Raw genomic sequence first — 24,930 nt, 5'->3', positions numbered from 1 at the left:
CAGTGGACACGAGTCTGAGCCAGCGTGCTGCAGTCCCTGGAGCTGCAAGGAGTCAGACACACAGAACAACAGGAACACTCCATTCTCTCCTGCCTGCTGCCTTCAACTTCTGCTCTTATATTTGTTTTTAAATTCAAATCATCCCACACAACAGGAACAATATTCTTCGTAAACATGAAACTTCAGGCCTATCCAAACCTATTCATTCTTCAAGCAAACAGTTATCACAGTGCCAAGTGACAAGACGCTCCAGCGGGGGCAAGTTCCCACAGAGGGCAGCTGACGTGCTCAGGTACCACCACGCAGCTTCAGGAGAGGGGGACGCCAGTAACAAAGTGCACACAGCCGTGTCCACGACACTCAGGTGTGCAAGTGCAGAAACACCGCCCTACACAGTCAGAAAGATGCTGGGTCTGCAGAGACGAGCAGAAGCTTGAGCAGCAGAGGCTCTGGAGGAGGTGACCCAGGGTGAGCCTTGCCAGGCCTCCTGGAGGCCTGAGAGAAAGGCTCAGGGACAAACGGTGACTCCTGTGAACTTTATCACACTGACACCACCTTGGGCATACTGTCGAAGTTTGATTTCATCACCACCTAAAGATACTTAAAGCTGCCAAAAGTCATGAAGAAAATATGAGCCACACTGCGCATCCCACTGTACTGCAAAGAATAGAACATGTTCGGCATTTCCCTCTCCCAAACACCCAAGAGTCACACAAAACCAGGTACGTGCTCGGCCTAGGAAACGCACCCACTCAGCTTTACCTGCAGCGCCGATGGGAGAAACGCTCACATACTGAGGTGTGGGGAAGTCATTCTGGCTGATACACGACATGGCTTGAACTTTACACTAGTTAGAGCAGCCGTGTTTGGTGGCCTGCCACACAGGCATCATGCATCTTCTTTGTCCACTAAAGAAGACGGTGCATTTGAAAGTCAAAATGGAGTAACTGTGGTTCAGTCATCCAGGGCGGAGCAGGAGGCCGCTGTGGACATGAATCCAGACGGCCCTGAAGCCCCGAGGACCTGCATGTCCTTAAGTGTGCCGGACTCCAGGCCTCCACCACGTTCTCACACGGGCTCTGCCAGCAGCAACCCCATGGTCTCAGGTCTCCGCTAACCCTGCAGCCGTCTAACCCCAAGCAACCCTTGCGTAACTAGCGCCCTTCCTTCTCCCCAGCTCCAATCCTGATTCTTGACAACAGCTCGCGTTACATTTGTTTTTGCCTTTCCAGGCCCCCATCCTGTAGCCCAGAACACAGTTCAAGTGCTTCATGAATCTGGGTCTCCCAGGCAATCATCCTCAGTTTGGCTCAGATAGCACCCTTCTCTATTCCTACTGCAGACTGTTTGCTGATGATTCCCGCTGACAGCACGTTTGGGTTCCATGCTGAGCACACATGTACCAACAGAGTGGACAGGCCTTCCTGAGGGCCGCTCAGGGGCCTCACTCCAGCCTCTGCCGGGCGCTCCAGAGCCACCTCGCAGTCTCCCACAGATCCCACTTGCCTGCTGTTTCCAAGGCCTCCAGAAACCAGTGAAGCTTCTCGAGGCATAACTACTGCTGAGGTTTAAACATCCAGAGTCTGGGGGGAGGTACTTCCAGAGCTCCTGGGACAACTGTTAGAACACAACATCACTTCACCTCAAAAACCCTTGTTTAACATATAAACAAAATTGGGAATCCCCTGGAGGTCCAGTGGATAGGACTCGACATTCAATGCAGAGGGCGCGGGTTCAATCCCTGGTTGGGGAACTAAGATTCCACAAGCCACATGGCATGGCTAAAAGAAGACAGAATAAAGTCAAATCAAATGAAAATCAAATTAAAATATTCCATCCTTATGGAGAAAAGTTGAAAAAGCTAAGACTAGCACAGAGAAAGGGTTCACAGTACATCATTAGGGATTTTTTTTTAGAAAAGTGAATAGATTAATATCATCTATTCATTTTCTTAAAAGATGTTTTTATTGTTCTTATTATTCTTGTTTTATTAGATGCAAAGTATCTGTAAGGTGCTGAAAACACCTACAGACAATTAAAGTTCTTTTAATTGTCTGATGTGGCTAATACTCCAAACCAGGGTCAGCAGGCGCTCCCTGTAAAAGGCCAGAGGGCAAATATGTCCAGCTTCACGGAACATATGGCCCCATCCCAACTACCCACCCCTTCTGCAGTAGCCTCACAGCACTCATAAATGGAGCAAAACTGTGTGCCAACAAAGCTTTATTTGTAGAAATGGGCCAAATTTGGCATGAGGGCTGCAGTCTGCCAACCCCTGATCTAAACAAGGAATCTCTGCATTCTCCTCAACCTCCTCACTCATGCCTTGGAAGGAAGAGCAAAGGATGAAAAGAGCACATCAACCTCCAAGAGCAGAGTAAGCCGACGTAGACTCAGAGAGCTTTCTGACACTTTACAGGCAACCCGCACTGTGTTCTCTCAGCAAACAGAAACAGGAGCATGAGGGCAGGGCGCTCACTTCATCAATGAAGACGTGTGTGAACTCCGTCAAGCTCTTGGCACTGACTATCTTCTGCAGCAGGACCCCCGTCGTCATGTAAATTAACTTGGTGTCTTCTGTCGCTATTTTTTCCAACCCCACCTAAAATTGGGAAAGGAAAAAAGAAAGAATTTTCCATTTAAATGGTTTACACTTAACTACAAAGAAGGCACTGTTAATTTCATAAGGAAGCTAAGAAAGGGAACAAAAAATTATCATATATCGCAAAAAATATAGGTTCTAAACCAACATAAATTCTCAAATTGATTTTTCTTCTTCTTTGGTGATGAGGGAAGAGATTGGCTTACTAGTCATATTGCCCGTATCATTTTTATGTTGAGATGACTATATACGAAGACCTCTTCAACATAAAGATATAATTAAAGATACAATTATAAAAGCCATGAGTCTGAGAATTCTCACTTCTTTTCTATCCAACTGAGAAAGAAATTAAGCTATTTCCAAGAACTTCCGATTTTCACTATTTTTGAAATTATGCCGTAATTCTGCTCCATAAGCAACTGATTGCATCTTTTTTCCCAGCAGAAAATAAATCACATCCTATCATCGACCTACATAAGAGACAGAGTGAACAAGGAGAGAAGCTCACCTGGTAGCCCACCAATCCACCCAAAACCCAGCCACGCTCCCTACTGATCCAGCGGGCGATGCTGCTGGCCCCGATCTTTCGCGGCTGGGTGACCACGATGTTGCAGTAGGCGGAGCGCTGTAGGGCGTGGTCGAGGACATACTGCGGGAGCTGGCTGCTCTTACCGCTGCCCGTGGCGCCGTGTATGATCACCACGGAGTTGCTTTCTATCAAAGAAATCACCTAGAAGGGACAAGAGAATTCCTTCAAAATTGCCACAAATCTAACAATGACGAACCGAAAGCTTAATCTCAGGAAGACTTTCAGGATTTCTTTTCTCTTCATCCTTACAGGTTAAATCCTTAACCTAACCACCTAAGCATCACAAAAGGGACACAGGTTACTAGTGGCTGCTGCCCTTGAAACGTCTGACCACTGTGAGCAGTGACGAACGGCTACAGAAATCCAGGCCAAGCTCACTGCCCCCCTAGGTCTCAGCTTCTTCATCTATAAAAATGAAAATACCAAACTGAATTTCTACAGCTCTTGCTAAGTCTAAATTTCTATTATTTTTAAATTATGTGATGAGCCTCCATCTAATTCTACTGAGAAACATGAAAACACAGCTGCTGTTACACATAAGAAATGTACACTCAATTCTCATTTGAAATTCTTCAGACACACTTTAAAACAAGTAACTTCCACTGCCCCACACAGACTGTGTGAGCAGCCTACAGCGCTAATCCAGTTATCCACCCCTCCCCCACCTCCACCCAAAATGCCACTCAGTTATCACTCTAGCCATCAAAATGGTCAGGGAATGCAAATTAATTTTAATGTTGGCCTCTTAAAACTAACGAAGCATATCTCCTCTACACAGTTGCAGGATTCAATCTAAGACAAAGTAAAAATGAATTTAGAACATTGACAGCTTCCTGTCATCTATGACCATTTCCTCCATTAGTACAGGCAATCACGATTTCAATGCATCTACTTTTAACCAGGTTTAGGCCGTGCTAAGTCACTCAGTCGTGTCTGACTCTCTGCATCCCCATGGACTGTAGCCCGCCAGGTTCCTCTGTCCATGGGATTCTCCAGGCAAGAACTCTGGAGTGGGTTGCCAGGGCCTCCTCCAGGGCATCTTCCAGACCCAGAGATCAAACGGGCGTTTCTTACATCTCCTGCATTGGCAGACAGATTCTTTACCACTAGCGCCACCTGGGAAGCCCAACCAGGTCTAGTAACACACAACTAATTAAAAATGCAATCACCTTGCTGCTGTATTGCCTGACATTGTTCATAAAATGATGTATCAAGGGCTGATCGATCACAGGCAACACAAACAGCCAGCGTGTAACGGAGCCCCAGGGGAATGCTAGAGGAGGCTGCGGCCAGGGGCAGGCAGCATCTGCGTTCTAACAGGTCTGCGCAGCTGTGCTTGCAAGCAGCAGCTCCCTGGGCCGGCAGGTGCCCACTCACATCTAGTTCAGAGCAGGGGAGACGGGACGAAGGACTGAACAGGAAAAGGGGAGCTGGGGGGAGCTGAGCCTCCCGGTGCCCGCCCGGCCCCTCGTCACTTTCAGACTAGAAACCAAGGGCTGGGTCGCTGGCATGCAAACAACAAAACCACATCATGAGAAAAATAATGTTACCTCTTCTTTACATCGGCTTATAGGCAAATCAGGATATTTATAGGCTGTCTGTGGGATGCATATCACATTGCTCGATTTAGCTACAGGTGGCCTTGGACCTGGATTCAGACAAAACAAACAAACACAATGCTATTTCTTACGTGAAAAAAGCAAGATCAACAACCCATGTTTTATCTAGTCTATACATACAGCATATACACAGCAAGCTGTTTACACACACACACACACATTCACCAGCTAACAATGAGAGCAGGGTCATCACAAAGTCCCTGAGCACCCACCACTAGGAATGCACAGGAGCGGAGCGACACCTCCCCATCCATCACAGCCATCAACACTGCAGGCCAGCGCCACCTTCTAAGGCAAGAGACCTGCAGAGCGCAAAGCTCATCACTTGCAAACAGCACAAAAATGATTAGCTTAAAGAACTAACTTTGATTTGAAAATTCACATCAATTTTCACTCCTCGCTACTAGAACAAATCAGCAGTAGACAACCACACACCCCCTTGTGGACAGGGATCCTGAGAGGGACCGTCTTTGCGCTGACAAAGACTCCCCAGGGGAGCTCTGCCCAGTCCTGCGAGTGAATAAAAGTGTGAGCTGCTCAGTCATGTCTGACTCTTCGTGACCCCATGGACTATAGCCTGCCAGGCTCCTCTGTCCTTGAGATTCTCCAGGCAAAAATATTGGAGTGGGTTGCCATGCCCTCCTCCAGGGATCTTCTCGACCCAGGGATGGAACCGGGGTCTCCTGCGTGGCAGGCGGATTCTTCACCATCTGAGCCCCCAGGGAAGCCCAGTGAAGGTTCTCTTATGAAAACATACGCTCCTCTCTGATGATGCACAAATTCTTGACAAGCTGAGAATCATCAAAAGTCACAGCATACAAGCTTTTATTGGGAAATAATTTTATTTCCAAAGTAAACTCTGGAGCTTCCCTGTCTCTCCCAGACTCAGCACGGGGCTGGCCCTCCCGACCCTCCTCTCGATGCCCCTTCCTGCTCCCCCCAGCGCTGTGCTGCCCCAGCCTGTCTCTCCCTCTCTGCCCGGCCACTGCTGGTCCCACCCAACACACGTGTCCCGGCTTCTCTTCTGCTCTCCTACGTGCTCCCCTACGCATACCCTCAGCTTCAAAACTGGCCTAGCTATATAATTACAATATGACTATTTTCCTGCCGTTGAACCAAGAACTTCTTCTGAGCCTTGATAGCAGAGGGGCCAGCTCTGCTCCCCTTTGTGGAAACAGAGTTCCTCCCGGGGCACCAGGCACCGACCTCAGGAGGCAGTTCTCCAAGTCCTGCCCCCGACAGCTTTCTGACCTTCCAGTCACCTCACTGCTGACCGCGAACTCAGAAGCCTCTCGTCTCCCTCCCTCCTCCCCCCCTTCCTCCCCTCCCTCCTCCCCTCCCTCCTCCCCCCCTCCCCCCCCCCTCCCTCCTCCCCTCCCTCCTCCCCGCCTTCACAAGTCACAGTCGTGCGGCTGCCCCCTGCTCCCACCGGGGCACTCCCTCCCCGTCTCAGCCCTTCTAGAAGCACTCGGCTCAAAAGCCCTTAAATTAACCACGCTATCTTCAAAACACTGAGCAAAATTCAGAGTGTGAACAGTTCCTAATTTACAAATGGTTCCAACATTTTATTAAATTATTTGGAATTCTAAATGATGGCTGGGTACCCAGACTCTACAAATCCAAGAACTGAGCTAATACATGCCTAAATAGGGAAAAAACCTGGCCCTTCCCTCTCCTGGGGCCGGCAGGCTTATCCATCAATAATCAGCCTTTCCAGCACAAACAGAAGGGCTGAGGCTCCACAGCCCAGGGAGCCCCGAGAGACGCGGTAGGGAGGCGGTGACAGAGGGAGGGACACTGTGAGTGGCCGGGGCTGCCGGGGCCACGAGGCGGCACGGACTCTCCAGAGAGACCAGAGGCGGGCAGCGGTGCTTCTCGCTCAGAGGCCGGCAGCCACGGCTCCCAGAGCCGCTGAACGAGCCATCATATTAACCACGCTAACGTGACTCACACTCCTTGATGACATGCATTTTGAAGGCTGCTACTTAAACACAGAAATGCTACAAGAAAAAATTCCGAAAGGCCTAACTGTATTGTCTAAACCATAGCCCTTCCTCTGTTTAACACGAAACACGGGCTGACATTTCTAGGTCAGCGGCTAGAGCCAATCCAGCCTCCACGTCCACCGCCAGAGGGAGGACCGGGAACCAGAGAGCGGCTCGGCCATGCACCTCCTGCATCCGTGAGGCAGCAGCCCGATAGCGGAGCGGTCCAGGCAACCGCCGCGAGCGGCACGTGGGGGAGGACGGGGCAACTCAGGGCGAAGAAGCGCGCTGCACGCGGCCGGGTCTCAACTCAGAAGGGACGTAAGAAACACCTCCCCTCAGAGCCCGCGGTTTTTATTTTCCTGTTTTCTCTTTACTCTAGGTTATTATCATTAAGATATTTCACTTGACCTGGAAAAAATGGGAAACCATGAAAATTGCTAGTTTCTCTTTACTAAGTCACCCCATTATTTTGGCATCAACCAAATCTAAAATCTAACCCCAAAATTCAGCAGTTCAGGGCTCCAAATAGGATACAATGGATATGACGGATTTTAACTGAAGAACATAACACTGCTTATCAAAAAATCTATTAGACACTGTACACTATAGGAAAGAAGCTTAATTACTACATTACTGATTTAACCATAAAATTAAATCTTCAAAATAAGTAATTACATATCACTTTCTCCAAGTAAGGGTTGGTATTCCAAATACAAAATTAAACTTAATTTGACTGTTTCCTTCTTAGTTATTAAGAACTCCATAAAGGCCATTTTTTAAACCCAGAAGAAAAGTTCTGAGAGGGATGAAAATCACCAACAGAAATATCACCAAACAAAAAGGGAGGCCATGCCATGGCCTTTCATCACGACTACAGACACACCCAGGACGAGTTCAAAACTGCTGTGTGAAAACAGCAGAGACCCGGCAGGGCTCCAGTCTGGGACCAAGCTGCTCAGAGATGCTGCTAAATTTCTACTTTGAAAGAATGATTTACCTTTAATCATACAAAAGAATTCTAATGTTACTCATAGAAATTTAGTGAATGTGCGTTCTTGGATTTCTATTTAGAAATAATTTTTAAAAAGAGTTAATACAGAGGAAATATCACCTGCATCACACCAAAAGCAAACATGCTCTGTATCTGGGCATGACAAAATGCTCACTCTGAAACCTTGGTGCTGGACCAGAATTAGGGGTACTGACGCAATCTCACAGTTTTAATGCAAACAGACAGAATAGGGATAGAAGCTGCTGTGCACGCGTGTGTGTGCTGCACACACACGCGCACACATGCGTGCACACACTCTCGAGAGAACCGCCTCTCTGCCTCACAGGCACTGCCACACTTCAGAAGCCGGAGCGTGAGCACCGCCGCTCACCACAGCCCCTCTGCCCCCACGTCCCCGTCCACACGCCCCGAGTCCTGCCCAGCTGGCCCCAGACCTGCTCCCCACGCCCCGCCATCACCAGCCAGTGCTGCCCGGGCTTCTCGGGTCCACACCGGCCCCTCCGATCCAGTCTCTCCGGTATGAGCGGCGCAGTCTCCTCAGAACACTCCTCACTGGACACTCCTCCCCTCAGACCCACCCAGGATAAACCCAGAACCTCCAGCCCACTGCTCTGAGCTCTAGGATCAGAGCTCGCCGGCCCAGCCCGGCCCAGCCAGCAGCTGCACCCGCATCTCCCCCTCGAGCGCGCTTAGCTTCCCTGCTCCGGCGACACGGACCCTGAGCGCTGAGCTCACACCACACCCCCTGCCTCTCCTACAGCTCTGAGCATCCCAGGCCCACTGCAGTCTGGCTGGCTCCTTCTGCAGGCTCCGGGGAGGACCCTCCCCACACCTTTTCAGCTTCCGGAAGGCCTGCGTCCCCTGGCTCCCCGCATCTTCCTGGATCACGCAGCCCGCGGCACCTGCCATCACATCCACTACTGACCCTGGGAAGAGCCCCGTGCTCACACCGGGCCCACCCAGCAGCAGCCCCGTCTCAGGCTCCTGACGTCATCGGAGCTGCGAAGCCCCTTCTACCATGGACGCAGCACAGGCACCACCGCTCTGAAGGCGAAGGTGTGGGCCTCTCGGGAGGGCTGCGACTCAGGCCCCCGCTGCCCCCGCCCAGGCCCCCCACGCCCAGCAGTGCCGGCCCTCTCCCAGGGCTGGGGGCTTCCCTGCTGGCTCAGCTGGTACAGAATCCGCCTGCAATGTGGGAGACCTGGGTTCGATCCCTGGGTTGGGAAGATTCCCTGGAGAAGGCAAAGGCTACCCACTCCAGTCTTCTGGCCTGGAGAACTCCATGGACTGTACAGTCCATGGGGGTGCAGAGTCGGACACGACTGAGCACCTTTCACTCTCCCAGGGCCAGAGCCTCACTCTCTCCCATTATAGGCCCTTGGCACATACTCCCCTCTCCCCGATCCCCACACTGCCTAGGTAACTTCCAAAACTTCTACTCATCCTTCAGTTCCAGTCCCAATTACTACTTTCCTGAACCCCAGCTCAAGTCACAACTCTTGTCCCAGGTCCCCAGAGAGCTACGTTCCAGCGCATTCACCTCTAAAGCACCCTTCGGGTACCTTGTGTGATTACATGATAACCTCTCTAAGAGGAGAGCCCAGGCAACCTCCGCTCACTGCTCCCCACGGTCCCTGGCTCACATCTTGATAAACACTGGTCTTGGAGTGAATCTTCCAAGTGCAGCCAAAGCTGTATGACTCCCTAGTGAAAATTTCCAAACACATTAAAGGCGCCACGGGCAGAGGACACAAAGAGTTTCAAATATGAACCCAAATCAAAGGTTCCAAGAGCAGACCCTGGGACTCGCAGGCATCCCTCTGGAACCTAGCGGTTTCCGCACAGGGGCCAACAGGTGCGCGCCGGGCGCGGAGTATGCAGGGGCAACAGGAAGGGCCCCGATACCAGCACTGTCTGAAAACTAACACACTTCCCCAGGAGACGGCAAACGACGGCCGCCTGTCCACGGGAACACACACTGTGGCGGGCTTCCAGCAACGTCTGCAGGTCAAATCACCAGTCCTCGCCTACGGCTGATTCATGTTGATGTCTGACAGCAAACAACAAAATTCTGTAAAGCAATTATCCTTCAATTAAAAAAATAAATAATGACTTGAAAAAATCACCAGTCTTCTGTTCACTGACACTGAAGAGACTCGAAAGGCCTCCCTCACATAAGCAGTGATGCAGTGAACGTTCTTACACGTGCTGCGTTGTACTTTTCTTAGCGTAAGTAAACACTGGATCAAAGGACACACACTATCACTTTGAACTGTCACTTCTGGTAATAAGGTACCGGCTTGTGCAGACAAACATTCCCCCTGAGGACAACTAAAGATGCCAGACTGAATACATAAACACCATCTTTAAAAAGCCAAAAGTCTGGTGAGAGAGGAAAACACCCGGGCACAGTCTCTAGCAAGGCAGGAATGCAGAGGGGAAAACGAAGAACTCAAAGCTTCTGCCTCAGGAAAGAGACCGGCAAGGAGAAAGGAACCGGCCGGCAGCAGAGTGGCCAGAAAATGAAAAATACAAACTGAATGAGTGTGGGGATCTCTGAGACAACGGCTCAGAATTTTTCAGAATTGATGAAAGATATCAGTATTTTATATCGAGAAGTCCAAGTGAAGACCAGAATAAGGATTAATATACCTTTATATATGGGCTGTATTTTGCAATTTTCAAAAAGGCTGAAAAGAAAAGGAAAATATTACTCGAATCCCAACTTCTACCCCTACATCAGAGCCTAACACACAGGGGAGAAGGAAAGGGGGAAGAGCTTCCTGATGATCGGTGGGAAGCTTGTGATGGATGAACTTGCGTAAAGCAAACAAACCTGAAACTTACTTCTACCATATGAACCAGGCCGAACGCTAACAAGGAAGCCTGCACAGAAGAAGAGCGCGTGCTCACAGGAAGTGACGAGCTCAATGTAAACTCTGAACAGCTGCACCCCTGGGAGGGGGAGAGATTAAAAGGGACTTTTATCTATTTTACACGTTTATGCATTATTTAAAATTGTGTTTTAATAGTTATTTTTAAAACTATAACTTTTTTCATTAACTATTTAATGATACAGATGATTTTAAAAAATAAAACAGAAAATTCACATTTATAGGCTAATGAACATCATTAAATTTCTACATGTGACTTAGATAAATTCGTTTATCTTTCATGTATCTGAAATGTTTTTTCCTTTACTTCCATTTTTGAAGAATATTTTTGTCAGGTACAATATTTGAGGTCTTTTATTATTTTACAGATTTTACTCCACTGTATTCTTGCTTGCATTGTTTCCAATGAGAAATCTATGATCATGTTTGTTCCTCTATACATAATATGACTTCTGCTTTTGGCTACTTCTTTTCTAAGAATTCTCTCTTTATCTTCGCTTCTGAGTTATCTGGTTATGCCCTGTGTTGGTTCAGTCTCGTTCTTGTTTCTTGTGCTTACGGTTCACTGAGATTCACTGATTAGTATGTTCGTAGTTTTCACCAAATTTGAAAAAAATTCAGCCACTATTTCTTCAAATAGTCTTTTTTGTCCCCTCTTCCAATCTTTCCTCCCGTTTTGGGATAGCAAGTGCACATATTTTTGAGACTTAAAGCTTTTTCACAACTCATTGGTACCCTAACTATTCACTTTTCATTATTATTTTCTCTCTGCATTTCAGTTTACATAGTTTCTACTGCCATGCCTTCTAGTTCACGAATTCTTTTGCAAAATCTAATCTATTTTTTTTTTTTTTTGCTGCAGGACATGTGGGATCTTAGTTCCCTGATCAGGGATCAAACCCACGCCCCCTGCAGTGGAAGCAAGGAGTCTTAACCACTGGACTAAGAGAGACATCTCCAGAATTCTTTTTATCTCATATGCAATAGTTTCCATCTCTAGAAGTTTAATTTGGGTCTTTAAAAAAATCTTTCAGGTCTATTTAACTTTTTGAACATATGGAATGTAGTTATAAAAACTACCTATCAATAAACGTTTTTATCTGCTAATCCCAACACCAGTGTCAGTTCTGGGTGAATTTTGATTGATTGATTCTTCTCTTATCCAAGGATATATTTTCCTTCTTTGCGTAACTGTTGCTTCCAATTGAATTTCCATCAAGATATGTTTCATACAGTATAAAACCCACCCTCTTACAGTAAATAATTTGCTGTAGTATATTCACAAAGTCACACAGGTATTCTTGGTATTGCTGTTTAGTCGTTCAGTTGTGTCTAACTCTTTTGTGACCCCATGGACTGGAGTCCACCAGGCTCCTCTGTCCATTGGCTTTCCCAGACAAGAAGACTGGAGTGGTCTGCCATTTCCTTCTCCATATAATAACTTTCACAACAATTTTAAGTATTTCTAATTAATAGTAAGGTAAGGGACCATTACTAGTCTTCCAAAAGGCAGACTATTTAGACACTATACTTAGAAGAGAAAAAATGAGCAACTTACAACCTATCACACACTCACGATTTATAATCTATCATACACTCACTCCCCTAAAAATCCTGAATTAACAAGCAACATGGATTCTTCATCGATCAAAATATTACTACATTTTTAAGGACTTTTAAGAGCTTAATGCTGTGAACAGCTCACTTATATTTTCTGATATTTAAAGATACCTGTTTACCTGAGCCACTGATTAAGTGATCAAGGAAATACAGATAAAATTCTTGTGCTTCAAGTTGTCTGTATTTGTCAACATACTCCATCTCTGCGCTCTTTTCGCCCAGGAGCCTGCAAATAATATTAAAAGTTAGTATACTGTTTATAAAAGGCCTATAAAAAGTATACTTAAAGTTTATAAAAAGCCAAGAAATTTCCATGTGCTGGGAGAATTCTTGAATAGTTAACTTTTACATTAAGCCCTACAAGAAAAACTGCAAATCATCAATAAACAAATGAAAATACAATCAAATTCACAGTCAGTCACCAAAGAGATGCAAATTAAAGCAATGAGAAAGTGTTTCCACCCTTCAAACTGGCCAAAAGAACAAATGGTCTCAGCTCAGGAGGAGAGGGTGGTAACAGACACAGCCATGCGCTCTGCAGGGCAATCTACGGCATCTGTCACAACTCCCTCAGGGTCTTCCCAAGAGCAGCACTGCGCCCGCAGACACGGGAGCATGTGCAGAGACACGCGTGGAGGCCGCGGGGTTTCAGAACGAGCCTCCCCAACACGGGTCATTTTTGCATGAGGATTATTTTGAACTAAAGGCAGTCAAGATGCTACAGGTTCAGAGAGAACAAAGGCAAAACATTGTCTGACATAAATCATAGAAATGTTTTCTTAGGTCAGTCTCCCATGGCAGCAGAAATAACAGCAAAAGTAAGCAAATAGGACCTAATCAAACTTATAAGCTTTTGCAAAGGAGACGAAACCAAGAAAAGACAATTTACAGAATGGGAGAAAATATTTGCAAATAATTCAACCAACAAGGGCTTAATTGCCAAACTATACAAACAGCTCACACAGCTCAATTTTTTTAAAAAAAGGTAAAAAAAAATGGGCAAAAGACCTGAATAAACATTTCTCCAAAGACAACATCCAGGTGGCCAACAGGCACATGAAAAGATGCTCAACACTGATAATTATAAGAGAAATGCAAGTCAAAACAACAGTGAGTACCACCTCACCCCTGTCAGAATGGCCATCATCAAAAAGTCTACAAATAATAGGGACAGCTCTGGCAGTCCAGTGGTTAAGAACCCGCCTTCCAGTGCAGGGGACACGGGTTCGATGCCGCAACTACCGAGCCTGGGTGCCACAACTAAGACCAGACACCGCCAAATCATTTTCTTCTAAAGTCTACAAACAATAAATGCTGGAGAGGGGGTGGGAAAAGGGGACCCTCCTACCCTGCTGGTGGGAATGTAAAATGGTGCAGCCACTGTGGACAACAGTCTGAGGTTCCTTTAAAAACGGGAGTTACTGTATAATCCTGCAATCCCACTCCTGGGCATAAACCCAGAAAAGAACTCTAATCTGAAAAAATACATGCACCCCAGTGTTCAAAGCAGCAGTATTTACAATAACCAAGACACTACTTTGCTGACAAAAGTCCGTCTAGGCAAAGCTATGGTGTTTCCAGTAGTCATGTATGGATGTGAGAGTTGGACTGTAAAGAAAGCTGAGCACCAAAGAACTGATGCTTTTAAACTGTGGTGTCGGAGAAGACTCTTGAGAGTCCCTTGGACTGCAAGGAGATCGAACCAGTCAATCCTAAAGGAAATCAGTCCTGAATATTCACTGGAAGGACTGATGCTGAAGCTCCAATACTTTGGCCACCTGATCCTAAGAACCAACCCTTTGGAAGAGACCCTGATGCTGGGAAATACTGAAGGCAAAAGGATAAGGGGATGACAGAGGATGAGATGGTGGGATAGCATCACCGACTCGACAGACGTGAGTTTGAGCAAACTCTGGGAGTTGGTGATGGACAGGGAAGCCTGGAGTGCTGCAGCCCGTGGGGTTGCAAAGGGTCGGACACGACTGAGCAACTGAACTGAACTGAACTGAAGGCATGGAAGCAACCCAAATGACCATCTGCAGAGGGATGGATAAAGAAGATGTGGTGTGGGGGGGGAGGGGGGGGTGGTATAAAATATACACAGGGACACTCGGGCAAAGACCAGACAGAAACGAAGACTGGGCAGCTCTGTGAGGGAGGCAGTCAGGAAAGCAGAAGCCCTGAGCCAAAGTGCCAGGAAAGTGGGCAGAAGGCCCATGTGGCTCCAGCAGAGAAAGCTCGGTGGCCAGGGGCGGGGAGGGCAGCTGGAGTTACAGAAGAGCCAGGGATTTGGGTGGAGGGGAACCAGGCGACTGGCAGGGCCAAATCCTAGATTTTGGCCTTTGCTCTGAGTGAGGTGAGTTTGGCCATAGAGAGAGAAATAACAACACCTGACTCCTATTTTAACAGGATGGCTCTGACCGGGTAACGTGGGGTGGAATGATGGAGGCTCAGACACAGCAGAAAAGCAACAAGACCCCCTAACAGACCACCACATAACCAAGGCCAGAGAGGACATTGCTCAGACCAGAGGGGCAGCAGGAAAAGCAGAGCCCACAGAATATGCTGTCACTATTAGACCTGCATTGTGTAAAACAACCGCGTCCCTGGTGGCTCAGATGGTCAAGAATCCGCCGCCATGCAGGAGGCCTGGGCTGGGAAGATCCCCTGGAGGAGGGCAGGGCAACCCGCTCCAGTATTCTTGCCTGGAGAATCCCATGGACAGAGGAGCGTGACAGGCTACAGCCCACGGGGTCGCAGAGAGTCAGACACGACTGAGCGACGAGGCACAAGCGTGGCACATGTAGAAGCCCAAACAGAGGAACCAGGAGCGAGCTCAAGGTTCCCATTTCCAGTGAGACGGGTGAGCACTCTGCACCCCGCGCAGAAGAGAGCTGGGGCCCCTGGCGGAACGCGCGGCAGCTGCCGGGGGTGCTGACCAGCAAGCAGTGGCGGCAGACTGGGGAGAGATGAGAATTCAGAGCACACACCGGGCACAGAGCATCGCGTTCACCCCGGCAGCCCCTGGCCTGGACTCCCCACACTACAACATGCACGTGGGCCCTGGCACAGCAGAGGTGTGGGGGGACTGATCTCCTTTAGGACGGACTGGTTTGATCTCCGTGCAGTCCAAGGGCCTCTCAGGTCTTCTCCAGGACCACAATTCGAAATCATCAGTTGTCTGGCACTCAACTTTCTTTATGGTCCAGCTCTCACATCCGTATACAACCACTTTAACGACACGGACCTTTGTCGGCAGCGCAAACTCTCACGGCCCTTTTTCTTTGTCTGTCCACTGCTCGGCCTAGAGGGCAGAGGCTGCTGCAGGAAGTGCTTGGCAAAACAGGACAAGAAAGCCCCCACTTCCGGCAGAGGACCAGGAGAGGGAGGCCCTGGGCGGGACAGCACCCGGGACGCTGCAGACCCCCGGGACCTCTAGAACCGCCGTGCTCACCCGGGCTGGGCGCAGCACCAAGCCCAGACAGCCCGGCACGGACTTGGGAGAACCGCGCACAGATCCGGACAGCCCTACCGAGGCTCAGAGGCCCCAACAGACCGCAGATCGCTGCCCACAAGAGGCCGGGTGGAACCTGCAGCCCCACAGGCTGTGGCAAGACCCAGCGCCCATGATATGATGATACTCCAAGCGCCCAGGGCGTACCCATAGGGACTGCGCTAGGAGCCGTCAGGAGCGCTCCTGGGCGAAGCGACGACCCCTGACTTTGGATAATGGCTATCCAACCTGGGGACCCCCCACCTCACACCAACCGCAAATCAACTCCAAACCAACTCTACACCCAGGAGGTACTTATTTTTTAAGCCTAAAACACTGATCTTCCTCTACGTTATATCTTTGGAGTAAAGAAGTCTTTAAACAAGAACACAAGAAAGAAAAATATTAATGAGCAAGTTATGAACTCTGTGAACATGTCCACAAAGGTAAAGGGCAAGAACAGAGGGCACGCAGCACACAACCCGGGCGCACGCCGAGAGTCCCCTCCCTCCGGGAAGACACAAACGCAGCCAGCACAACTGTGGCTTTTAATGTGAAATGTCTTGTGGAGGGAATAACATTGGGGAAAGAAATTTTACATCAGTTTCCCAAATGTTGACTGCATCTTTAATAGACCAAAAAAAAAAGAACCAATAATCTAGAACTTTGAGGTCGGCAGCAAAGGGATTAAAAAGAGAGTAGTCTCCTTACAATGAGAAATCTCCCTTTCATTGCAACAGAAAGCTGCTGAGAACTGTGTAAGGCGGCCCTGACCATAAAGATATAAAATCTGCATACACGCAGTCTGACTCCTTAGCCTGCCCTCCAGGATTCCAAAATTTTGTCTTTTTAGACTTAAATTTAAGTACTTCCTAATACATCTTAGACTTTTACACACATGCACACTAGAGATGACATGATCCTATTTCACTTTGTCTTATAAAATTTTCTACAATTCAGCCGAGATGTAGCCTAGAAAACCATGACCGTGACCAAAAAGGAGTTAACCTAACTGCTCCACAGGTCAAGTTTTATGTCTTCCACACAAAACAGCCTCACGAGATTACAATTAATTAGAAAGAATTCACTTATTCAACTTACTAAAATGTTTGATGAATAAAATCCAACATTATTCTGATTATACTCTGATGAACAGGCAGGATTAATGCAAAGGTACTTCCTTACCTGGATCTACAAATATTTCTGTTCTCTATGTACATTACAGTAGGGGAACCTGCTGTGATCAGAGAATGGCATTTGGGCTCTATTTCAGTCTAACAATCTCAGGAGCTAGGACAAAAGAAACAAAACTTACAATACTACAGGCACCACACCCTAAGTATTAGAAAAACTGGCTTATCTGAGGATGATCAAAGGAAAATGTACTGAATGTGTCAGGGTGGTAGGGAACCTTCTGTGAAGGTCAGACTTGGGCAAGTCTCGATAGCCAGCTAGGTGCTAACAGGTCCAGGAGAGGTGCGAGACCACCCTCGAGAAGTTCTCCGTATGGCTTGCTCACTGACCCTTAAGTCTCTGCTCAAAGGACAGCCCGTTCCCAAGAAGGCCTTCCCCGACCCCCGCAGCCAACCAGGGAGGCCTCGAGTGTGCCAGGACCACCTCACTGACCCCTCGGGGACTCGAGTTCATCTGCCCACGGGGCCCACGGGGCCCACGGGGCAGGGAAAGACCTGTCCACCGCTGCCCCCTGCCCCTCGCTGCCCGCCCCCCACAGTCCCCGACGTGCACCCGGGCCTTGGCACAGTCGGGCACACTCAAGGATACCTGCTGAGGGAAGGAGAGCTGCAACCCCAGGGCGGGCAGAACAGAACCTGGTCTCAAAGGACAGTAGCTTAGCAGTGAAGAGAAATACAACCGGAGCTCAGACAAACAGGGATCAAGGGGAAAATGATGTTTTTCCCTCAGACCGAAGAAAAAATTAGTTGGTATTTAAATGGGGCCCTGAAAAAGAGAGTTACAGTACAGGTACATGGAAAAGAAAGACAAGCCCCTCAGCAGAGTCACTGTGAGCGCAGCTGAAGGGTCAGAGCCGGGCACACGCGGGACAGACACTGGTGTGCAAGCAAGCAAGCCCGGGACAGAAACGTGGGTTATCTTCCACATCCCATACAGTTCTGACACTTCAGAGGCAAGCATGTTAAGAACTAAAGCAATGACAACAAGGAGGTTATTCAGAGGGAGAAGCCGCATGATTCACGGTACCACTGGGAGGAAATCCAAGAGGACAGTTCTGTCATAAGAAACTTTCCTCCCGTCCTTCTCATGGCGCTATGCACGATGCAATGTGAAAACCTGCTCGTTGCAGATAATGAATCCTGACATCTGGGTTTTCTAACACGTGAGTAACAGGAGCTGCAGGGTGGCCACACGCATCCCTCTTCATCGGGTGTGACATGCAGGTCTGATGTGGACGAACAACATCTACTCGTCACAGTTCAGACGAAGCAAAGAGCAACACGAGAAACAAAAATTACAAAAGGGAAGTGCTGTGCAGTCATTTAACACAGACCTAGAGAGTCAAGAACCTGTCCACACCCGAGGGAAAGACACACGGGCTCTCAGACAGAAGATCCTCACAAGGACCTCACATGTCCGCACTCGCCCAAACAGTAAGTGCGAGTTTCACTTTCAGCTCCAGAAGAAAACACAGAAACTATGTTCTATAATGAATTGTAAGATTTTGTTTTGAACTTTATATGTTCTTATGTTTCTATTTTTTTTCTGACCTTAATCAATAGATTGCCTTATCACCATGTTTCTAGAGATTACAAAGTATATTTTAAAGTTATCTACTTCAGTGTATATAACATCATATGTAATGTATTGCAACTTGTTTAAATATACAAATTTAAATAATATTTAGAAAGAAATACTAATGTGTACAGAATGTAACATTTACTAAATATTTCACACATGACTAATATCTAGCATTCTTTGCCTATTTTGCGCAATTGTAACGCGTTTTCTCAGAATGTATGCTGTGTGTATATTGTGCAAAGAGTCAAGTCCGATCCCTTTCCCATGCTTTCATTAGCGGGGACAGTGACCTGGCTTCTAAATGGCCTGAAAGTTAAGCTGAAGAATAAAAGCAACATGGTTATTTTTAGAGCTCTACAGGCATAAAAATACAGCACTAACTGTGACCTGCAGCTACGCACAGCAGAGCATCCCATCACGCGACCGTCTTCTCTTTAGCTGGGAGCGCATCTGTGGTGCTTCAGACGACCTTTCTTCATCTCTTTACCAAAGATATGTCTAAATGCATTTAGGACCAGAATCTGTAGCTGCCAGCATCTTTTTCAAAGAGATTGAGCTACATTCAAAAGGCAAACCGTTATGTAATTTGTAAAGATTAAATAATAAGTTATTTTTGTCATTTCTTCTAGCTTACTTACAAGGTGAATTAATGAGCATTCTCTCCAAATGAAGACATCACAGCCTCATTCCTAACATAGAAAGTTATTTATCTCAAAGGCGGTTTCAGTGGGGAAAGGAGGCGGCTCATTCTCTCAACAGGGGACCCATCCAGGAGGAGACGTGCCTGTGTGAAGCACAGCTCCGTCACCAATTCAAGTAAACTCTTCAGCAACAGGCCACGTTGGACCCAGCAACTTCACAGGTAACCTTTAAACCGTTTCTGTATAAAACCTAAGTCAGAAGTATGTTTGCAGACAGCATTTTCCTATATGTTAATATTGCAGAGACGCCTAAGAACTTTTAATAGCAAGTGTTGGTGTTATTTTCAGAAAGTGTTCAGTCTGTAGATTACCTCTGACTGCATTTCATTCCTGCTTAGCTACATAAAAGTATTTCGAAAGCCTGGTTTTGGGCACTGACCTAGTTAGAAATAATCCATTCTAATCTTACTCTGACCTGTATATCTAACCAGTGAAAAATTCATGCACTTTTCTGGCAAATTTACTGTAGAGAAACAAATATTTGCTGATCAGAACCGTAATATTTTATGCAAATAAGCAAGTGAGAGCTTTTCCACAGGCTTAAAATGCCATTTTTTGGCTGGATGAAATGGCCAAAATATGATTCCTACAAATCCACACACTACCCTGACTCAGACGTAGTAACAAAGACTCTGCTTCGGGAATTAAAGTGGCATCTGAAGGAACGGGAGAGACTGATTCAAGAGATCGAAAATGAGCAAAAAGTGAAAAAAACAGGTGTGGACTACAACTGGCTGAGAAGCTACCAGAGTCCCCATGCAGCCATTCCAGCTACTGAACAAAGACAGCTCGAAGTTCTCTGCTCACAGGTTCAACCTTGTCAAACGGGAACTGTTCTCAGCAGGTAAAATACTACATTCTCTTCTCGTGATGTCTGCCATCAATTCTTAAGCTCCTCTTATATTTAGAGTGGAAATTGTTATTTACCATATAAATCCTTTAACCGTGTGTATCAAACACTCAGCAACCAAAATCCCTAAGAATGGGCTGGACAAGAAAAAAGAAAATCTGTTGATATCTCACTGGCTAGGAAATGTTTTAAAATCACTTTCAAAATTTCTTCACTAGACGCAAAATTTTAAAGCAGCTTACTCAAAAGATGGATAACGACTATATGAGCACATTATTTAAGCTCAATTTTTGAGATAAAGGGTTATGACAAGAGAGATTTTCCGAATTGAACACTCACAAGTGCTTTGCCTCTAGATTTCGAGAAGTCCTGGCAGAAAACGATGTCCTGCCGTGGGAAATCGTCTACATCTTCAAGCAGGTTCTGCGAGACTTCCTGAGCAGCGCGGACAGGGCCAGCCCGCAGGAGGGCCCCGAGGGGGCCCCGAGCGCAGCGCGCCCCGGGCTCTCCGGGACCCCAGGGGGCGGCCCCGAGGGGCCAGACAAGGATGAAATCCCCACCATCTCAAGTTACGTAGACAGAAACACAAAGAATAGGTTCCCAACACTCTCACATCGAATATGGAACCTACCGTATTACTACCCATCAAGTTAAGTTACCTATAACCAGAGAGAAGAGTTTTTTTGTGACCATCTTAGCATCAGAACTCTTTTAACATTAAGAGAAAGTGATGTGACTTAGTGTTAATGTTGCAAGATCAGAAGCTAAAATTTATGTGATGTAGCCAGTATTTGAAATAGCATCCCTTTTTTAGCCACTTTTAAAATGCAATGTTTTCACTGAATAGTATGCTTTTAACTAAAATGTTTCCTAAATATTTTGAAAAAAACGTTTGAAGTATTTTCTTATACCTCAAACACAACTCATAGGAACTAAGACTTATTTTGAAATTTGAAATATGAAATTTATATGAAAGTATGAAGTATGAAATTTGACAAATTGACTTTGACATTAACTTTGACTTTTATTCTAAAAGGAAGCTATGTATTGAATAAAATAAATGATTAATGTGAATCTTATCTTCATAATATAAGACTGAATCAATCATTCTCTTTGGGGAAAGGCAGCAGGGAGGGAGAAAACAGTGTGTGGTCTGCAAGCCAAGCAGTGCTTCATCTCAATACGCACATTCATCTTGCATCTCAACCAACATTAAGAGAAGTAGAAAAAACACAGATCTACATTATAAATAAAAGGAAATGAACTGGTTTAACAACATTGGTAACTGCTACTCTCAAAGAAAATAATCAATGTCGATCTATACTTTAAACCAATATTGTATTAGTCGCTCAGTCATATCTGACTCTTTGCAACCCCACGGGCTGTAGCCTGCCAGGCTCCTCTGTCCATGGAATTCTCCAGGCAAGAATACTGGAGTGGGTAGCCATTCCCATCTCCAGGCCATCCTGCTGTCAACATGACCAGGGTTTAATAAGACAAGGCAAATGGAAACACACCCCAAGCAGATTTAAAATAAAGACACCTTTCACTCCTGTTTCCTTTCAGTTCGGTTTTCAGAACGTAACTATGGCTTCTTCAATCACTGTCAGAGTTCGCAGAGTGAGAACTATTTGTGGGAAAGAGAAACGTTCCCCGAAGTGCACCGCTGCTCACTGAGCAGGGATGTAGGAAGCAGAAAATAAGAGGTTCAGCACTGCGTCAGTGACGGAAACAGGATTTTTAAGTACTTTTTATGGGAGCCTAGTGACTTGATGTTGTGTTGGTTTCTTCTGTACAATCACACATATACACACACCCACTCTTGTTTAGATTCTTGACCCACAAAGACCGTTACAGAGTATTAAGTAGAGTTCCCTGTGCTATACGGTAGGTCCTCATAGAATTTTTGTTTTAAATAGAATTTGGAGTTTGTCTATGAAATTCAGTACTAGAACTGGCAGCCTCACCATGTGTATCAGAAAATACACACCGTGAAGAGGCTTAAAAGATTTTCCTCCCACAAAGGCACTTCAAACAGCCACTGAACAAAAGAAATGACCAAGTCTACAGCACTTTCAAGAAAGGGCCATCCTCTCTGTTCAGAAGGGAAGAAAATAAATTTTTAAATATAGTTCCTATCAAAAAGCTTACAGTGACTGAAGCGGCTGTAGATGGCAGGTCATCCCAGTAGCCCAGGAAGAAGACAAACCCCACACCACTGAGTCGCCCACAAGGCACGAGCCGACCGTGCAACCAGACTTGGAAAGGGAGTGGAAAGACGCACTGACGTCGGTATTCTCAGTGCCCACCTCCCACTTTCATTTTTGGCAATAACCTAATAACCATGCTTCCCGTGTCCGTATCAGTGTGCATAATTTAAACCTAGAGTTGTTTCTTAAAAATTGACAAATCAAGTAGAAATTATAACACAAATAGCTTCCTGAAATTTTACTAGATCCACACATTTATACACTGGGGTATTTACAGTACTTTAAATTGGCAAAAGAATGAGGATTAAAAACATAAGGGGGGGTACAAACGGGGGAGAGAGCTACTAGGAACGCTTCAGGTATGGTTTACAAAGATGAAGTATCGGCACAGCAGCTAAAAGTTTGCGCTTGGGAACAGGAAGGAATAAACACACTACCCCACTGATAGGACTCTGGTAAGCTGACACAGCGCCGGCTCTCAGAAGGCGGCACTGTTCCCCAGGCTGACCCACTTAGTAACATGAGGCCGTTCCTCTCCACGCAGGCACCGTGCTAAGCACCGCACGTCTGGCTCGCTCAGTCCTGAACCTGAAAGCACGTGACGCTGTTCCCATCGGGCAGATGAGCAGACAGCCGCATGCCTGTCCGACGGCTCACCCCGACAGCACAGAGATGCTGCCTGGCAGAGCGGGATTCACATCTGCCTGGCAGGCCCCTCCAGCCCCAGATGCACACAGCCGGTTGCCTACCTGACACCTCCTCTTGGAGGCCCACGGGCAACTTAAAATCAACATGTTCCAAACCCAGATCACAGCAGTTCGCTCACTAACAGGATAAATAAAATTCAGGAAAGGAACAGAGAAATCAAAACAACACACTTGACACGGACTAAAAGCGTAACTCTTCAACACTTCACCGAGCATTTTCCAGTCACTTCTCAGGAAATGACACCACCACCCATCCGTCCAATTTTATAAGCCAGACATCTCAGAATCATTCTGATCCCCTTGCTATGGCGGAGGAGCCAAAAAACACATCGCAAACAAGACTGTGTGTGACAGATTACACCGTGAAACACACTTATTCTGCAAACACTTTATGGTACAGTTGCCAGGGTATTATACACACACACGCCCCCAACCCACCCCCCGCCCCAACCTGAGGGAAATCAGCTCTGGTCAGAGGAGTAAAGACAGATTCAGGATTTATTCAAGATGGGAGCAAATGGGGAAGCAACTCTCATTGTTTTTAGAAAATAACTGGGACCCACAAAGACAATTCATTCACTCAGACACCTGAGTTCCCGCTACATGCCAGGTACTGTGCTCAAGTGGAGATTCATTGAAAATCCCCACCCTCAAGGAGTTATGTGGGGAAAACAACATAAAATAATTCCTTGAAAGCACTAAGAGATACACCCTCAGGGCACTAAGCTCGCACCCTGTAAAACAGGCTCTCCCCCCTGCTTTTCCTCGGGCCCTGCCGGTGTTCCTTCTCAGCCTCCTCTGCACATTTCATCTCACCAACCTCTAAATGATCACGTGCTCCAGGCCTGGGGCTCCATCACCCAGAGCCATAAACTCCCACTGGTCCAGCCCACAGCGAGGCTTCTCTCCTCGACCCCAGGCCACCTGCACTTACCGTTATCTGATAGGAATTTCACAGTTAGCATGTTCGAGCTCAAGCTCCTGGTACTCCCCCCTGAGCCAGCTCTTCCTGCGGTCTGGCCTTCCTCAGCGGAGGGCAACGACTTCCAAGGCTCAGCCAGAAACCCGGGGTCACCCGAGCCTGCTCCCCAACTCCTATCCTGTATCTGATCCGGCTACAGAGCTCCTGTCTCTTAATAACCCATCCTGAATCCCACCGTCGCTCACCACCCCACTGCCCCTGTCCTGGTCTATACCCCCTTCCTCTCTCCTGCTTGGATGATGTGTTACTGAGGACTCTCCAGAGAAACAGAGCCAACAGGACATGCATTGATAAAGTTGATACCTGACCTCCCTGTTTCTGCCCTGGGCCCCGTTCAATTCATTCAACTGGCAGCCATCCTGCTGGAGTGGGAACCACACGGGGCGGCCGCGCACAAAGCCTCCAGGCGCCCTCCAGTGACCCCGGACGTCTCCGGTGGGGCAGCTTCTCACCGAGACTGCAGACGAACTTGTGACCTGGTGCCTGCTCCCGCCGGACCTCACCTCCTCTCCATCAGCCTACTCCAGCTGCACGTGGAAGACACAGACACTCAGGTACTTTCCCAATGAATGGGGAAATTACCAGTAACTTACATCCGTTAAATAGAAGGTTTTTAAAAAACAGGGACTTTGTGAGTGAATAGAAAACAGAACTCCTTGGACGATAATACAAGCAAACACTAACATCTGTGCAAGGCCTAGACACTGGGAAGGCAGGGCCAAAAGAAAAGGTCCTATGCTGTGGAGGCAAACACACCCACTGTCCAACCTATCAGACACCGCGCTGGGAGCAGCCTCAGCGCAGCTGAGGACGCCGAGGGGCAGCTGCAGACAGGACTGGCCCGTCTGCCAGAGCACGGACTGCCTTGGGGCCTGTGTCACATGCAGA

General features: G+C 47.2%; 2 protein-coding genes across 2 annotated transcripts in view; one reads left to right on the top strand and one right to left on the bottom strand.

Annotated features, from left to right (window-relative positions):
• TDRD9 (tudor domain containing 9) overlaps positions 1–24,470 on the bottom strand; it is a 101,962-nt gene extending 77,492 nt beyond the window's left edge. Inside the window, exons 1-5 of the mRNA XM_061159737.1 lie at positions 24,351–24,470; positions 12,444–12,550; positions 4,742–4,839; positions 3,111–3,332; positions 2,480–2,602 (exon numbers count right to left, since the gene is read on the bottom strand). Of these exons, the coding sequence (XP_061015720.1) occupies positions 2,480–2,602; positions 3,111–3,332; positions 4,742–4,839; positions 12,444–12,525 (525 nt within the window). The 5' untranslated portion in view covers positions 12,526–12,550; positions 24,351–24,470. The remainder of the gene's footprint in view (positions 1–2,479; positions 2,603–3,110; positions 3,333–4,741; positions 4,840–12,443; positions 12,551–24,350) is intronic.
• RD3L (RD3 like) lies at positions 19,839–20,797 on the top strand. Its single transcript, XM_061159736.1, has 2 exons — positions 19,839–20,137; positions 20,500–20,797. The coding sequence occupies exons 1-2, from the start codon at positions 19,839–19,841 to the stop codon at positions 20,795–20,797; spliced, it is 597 nt and encodes a 198-aa protein (XP_061015719.1).
• Positions 24,471–24,930: the final 460 nt, after the last annotated feature.

This window comes from Dama dama, chromosome 13 (assembly GCF_033118175.1).
Source record: "Dama dama isolate Ldn47 chromosome 13, ASM3311817v1, whole genome shotgun sequence".
In the NCBI taxonomy this organism is placed as follows: domain Eukaryota; kingdom Metazoa; phylum Chordata; class Mammalia; order Artiodactyla; family Cervidae; genus Dama; species Dama dama.
Note: the sequence above shows the minus strand (reverse complement) of the source record. Positions and strands in the feature narration are given on the sequence as shown.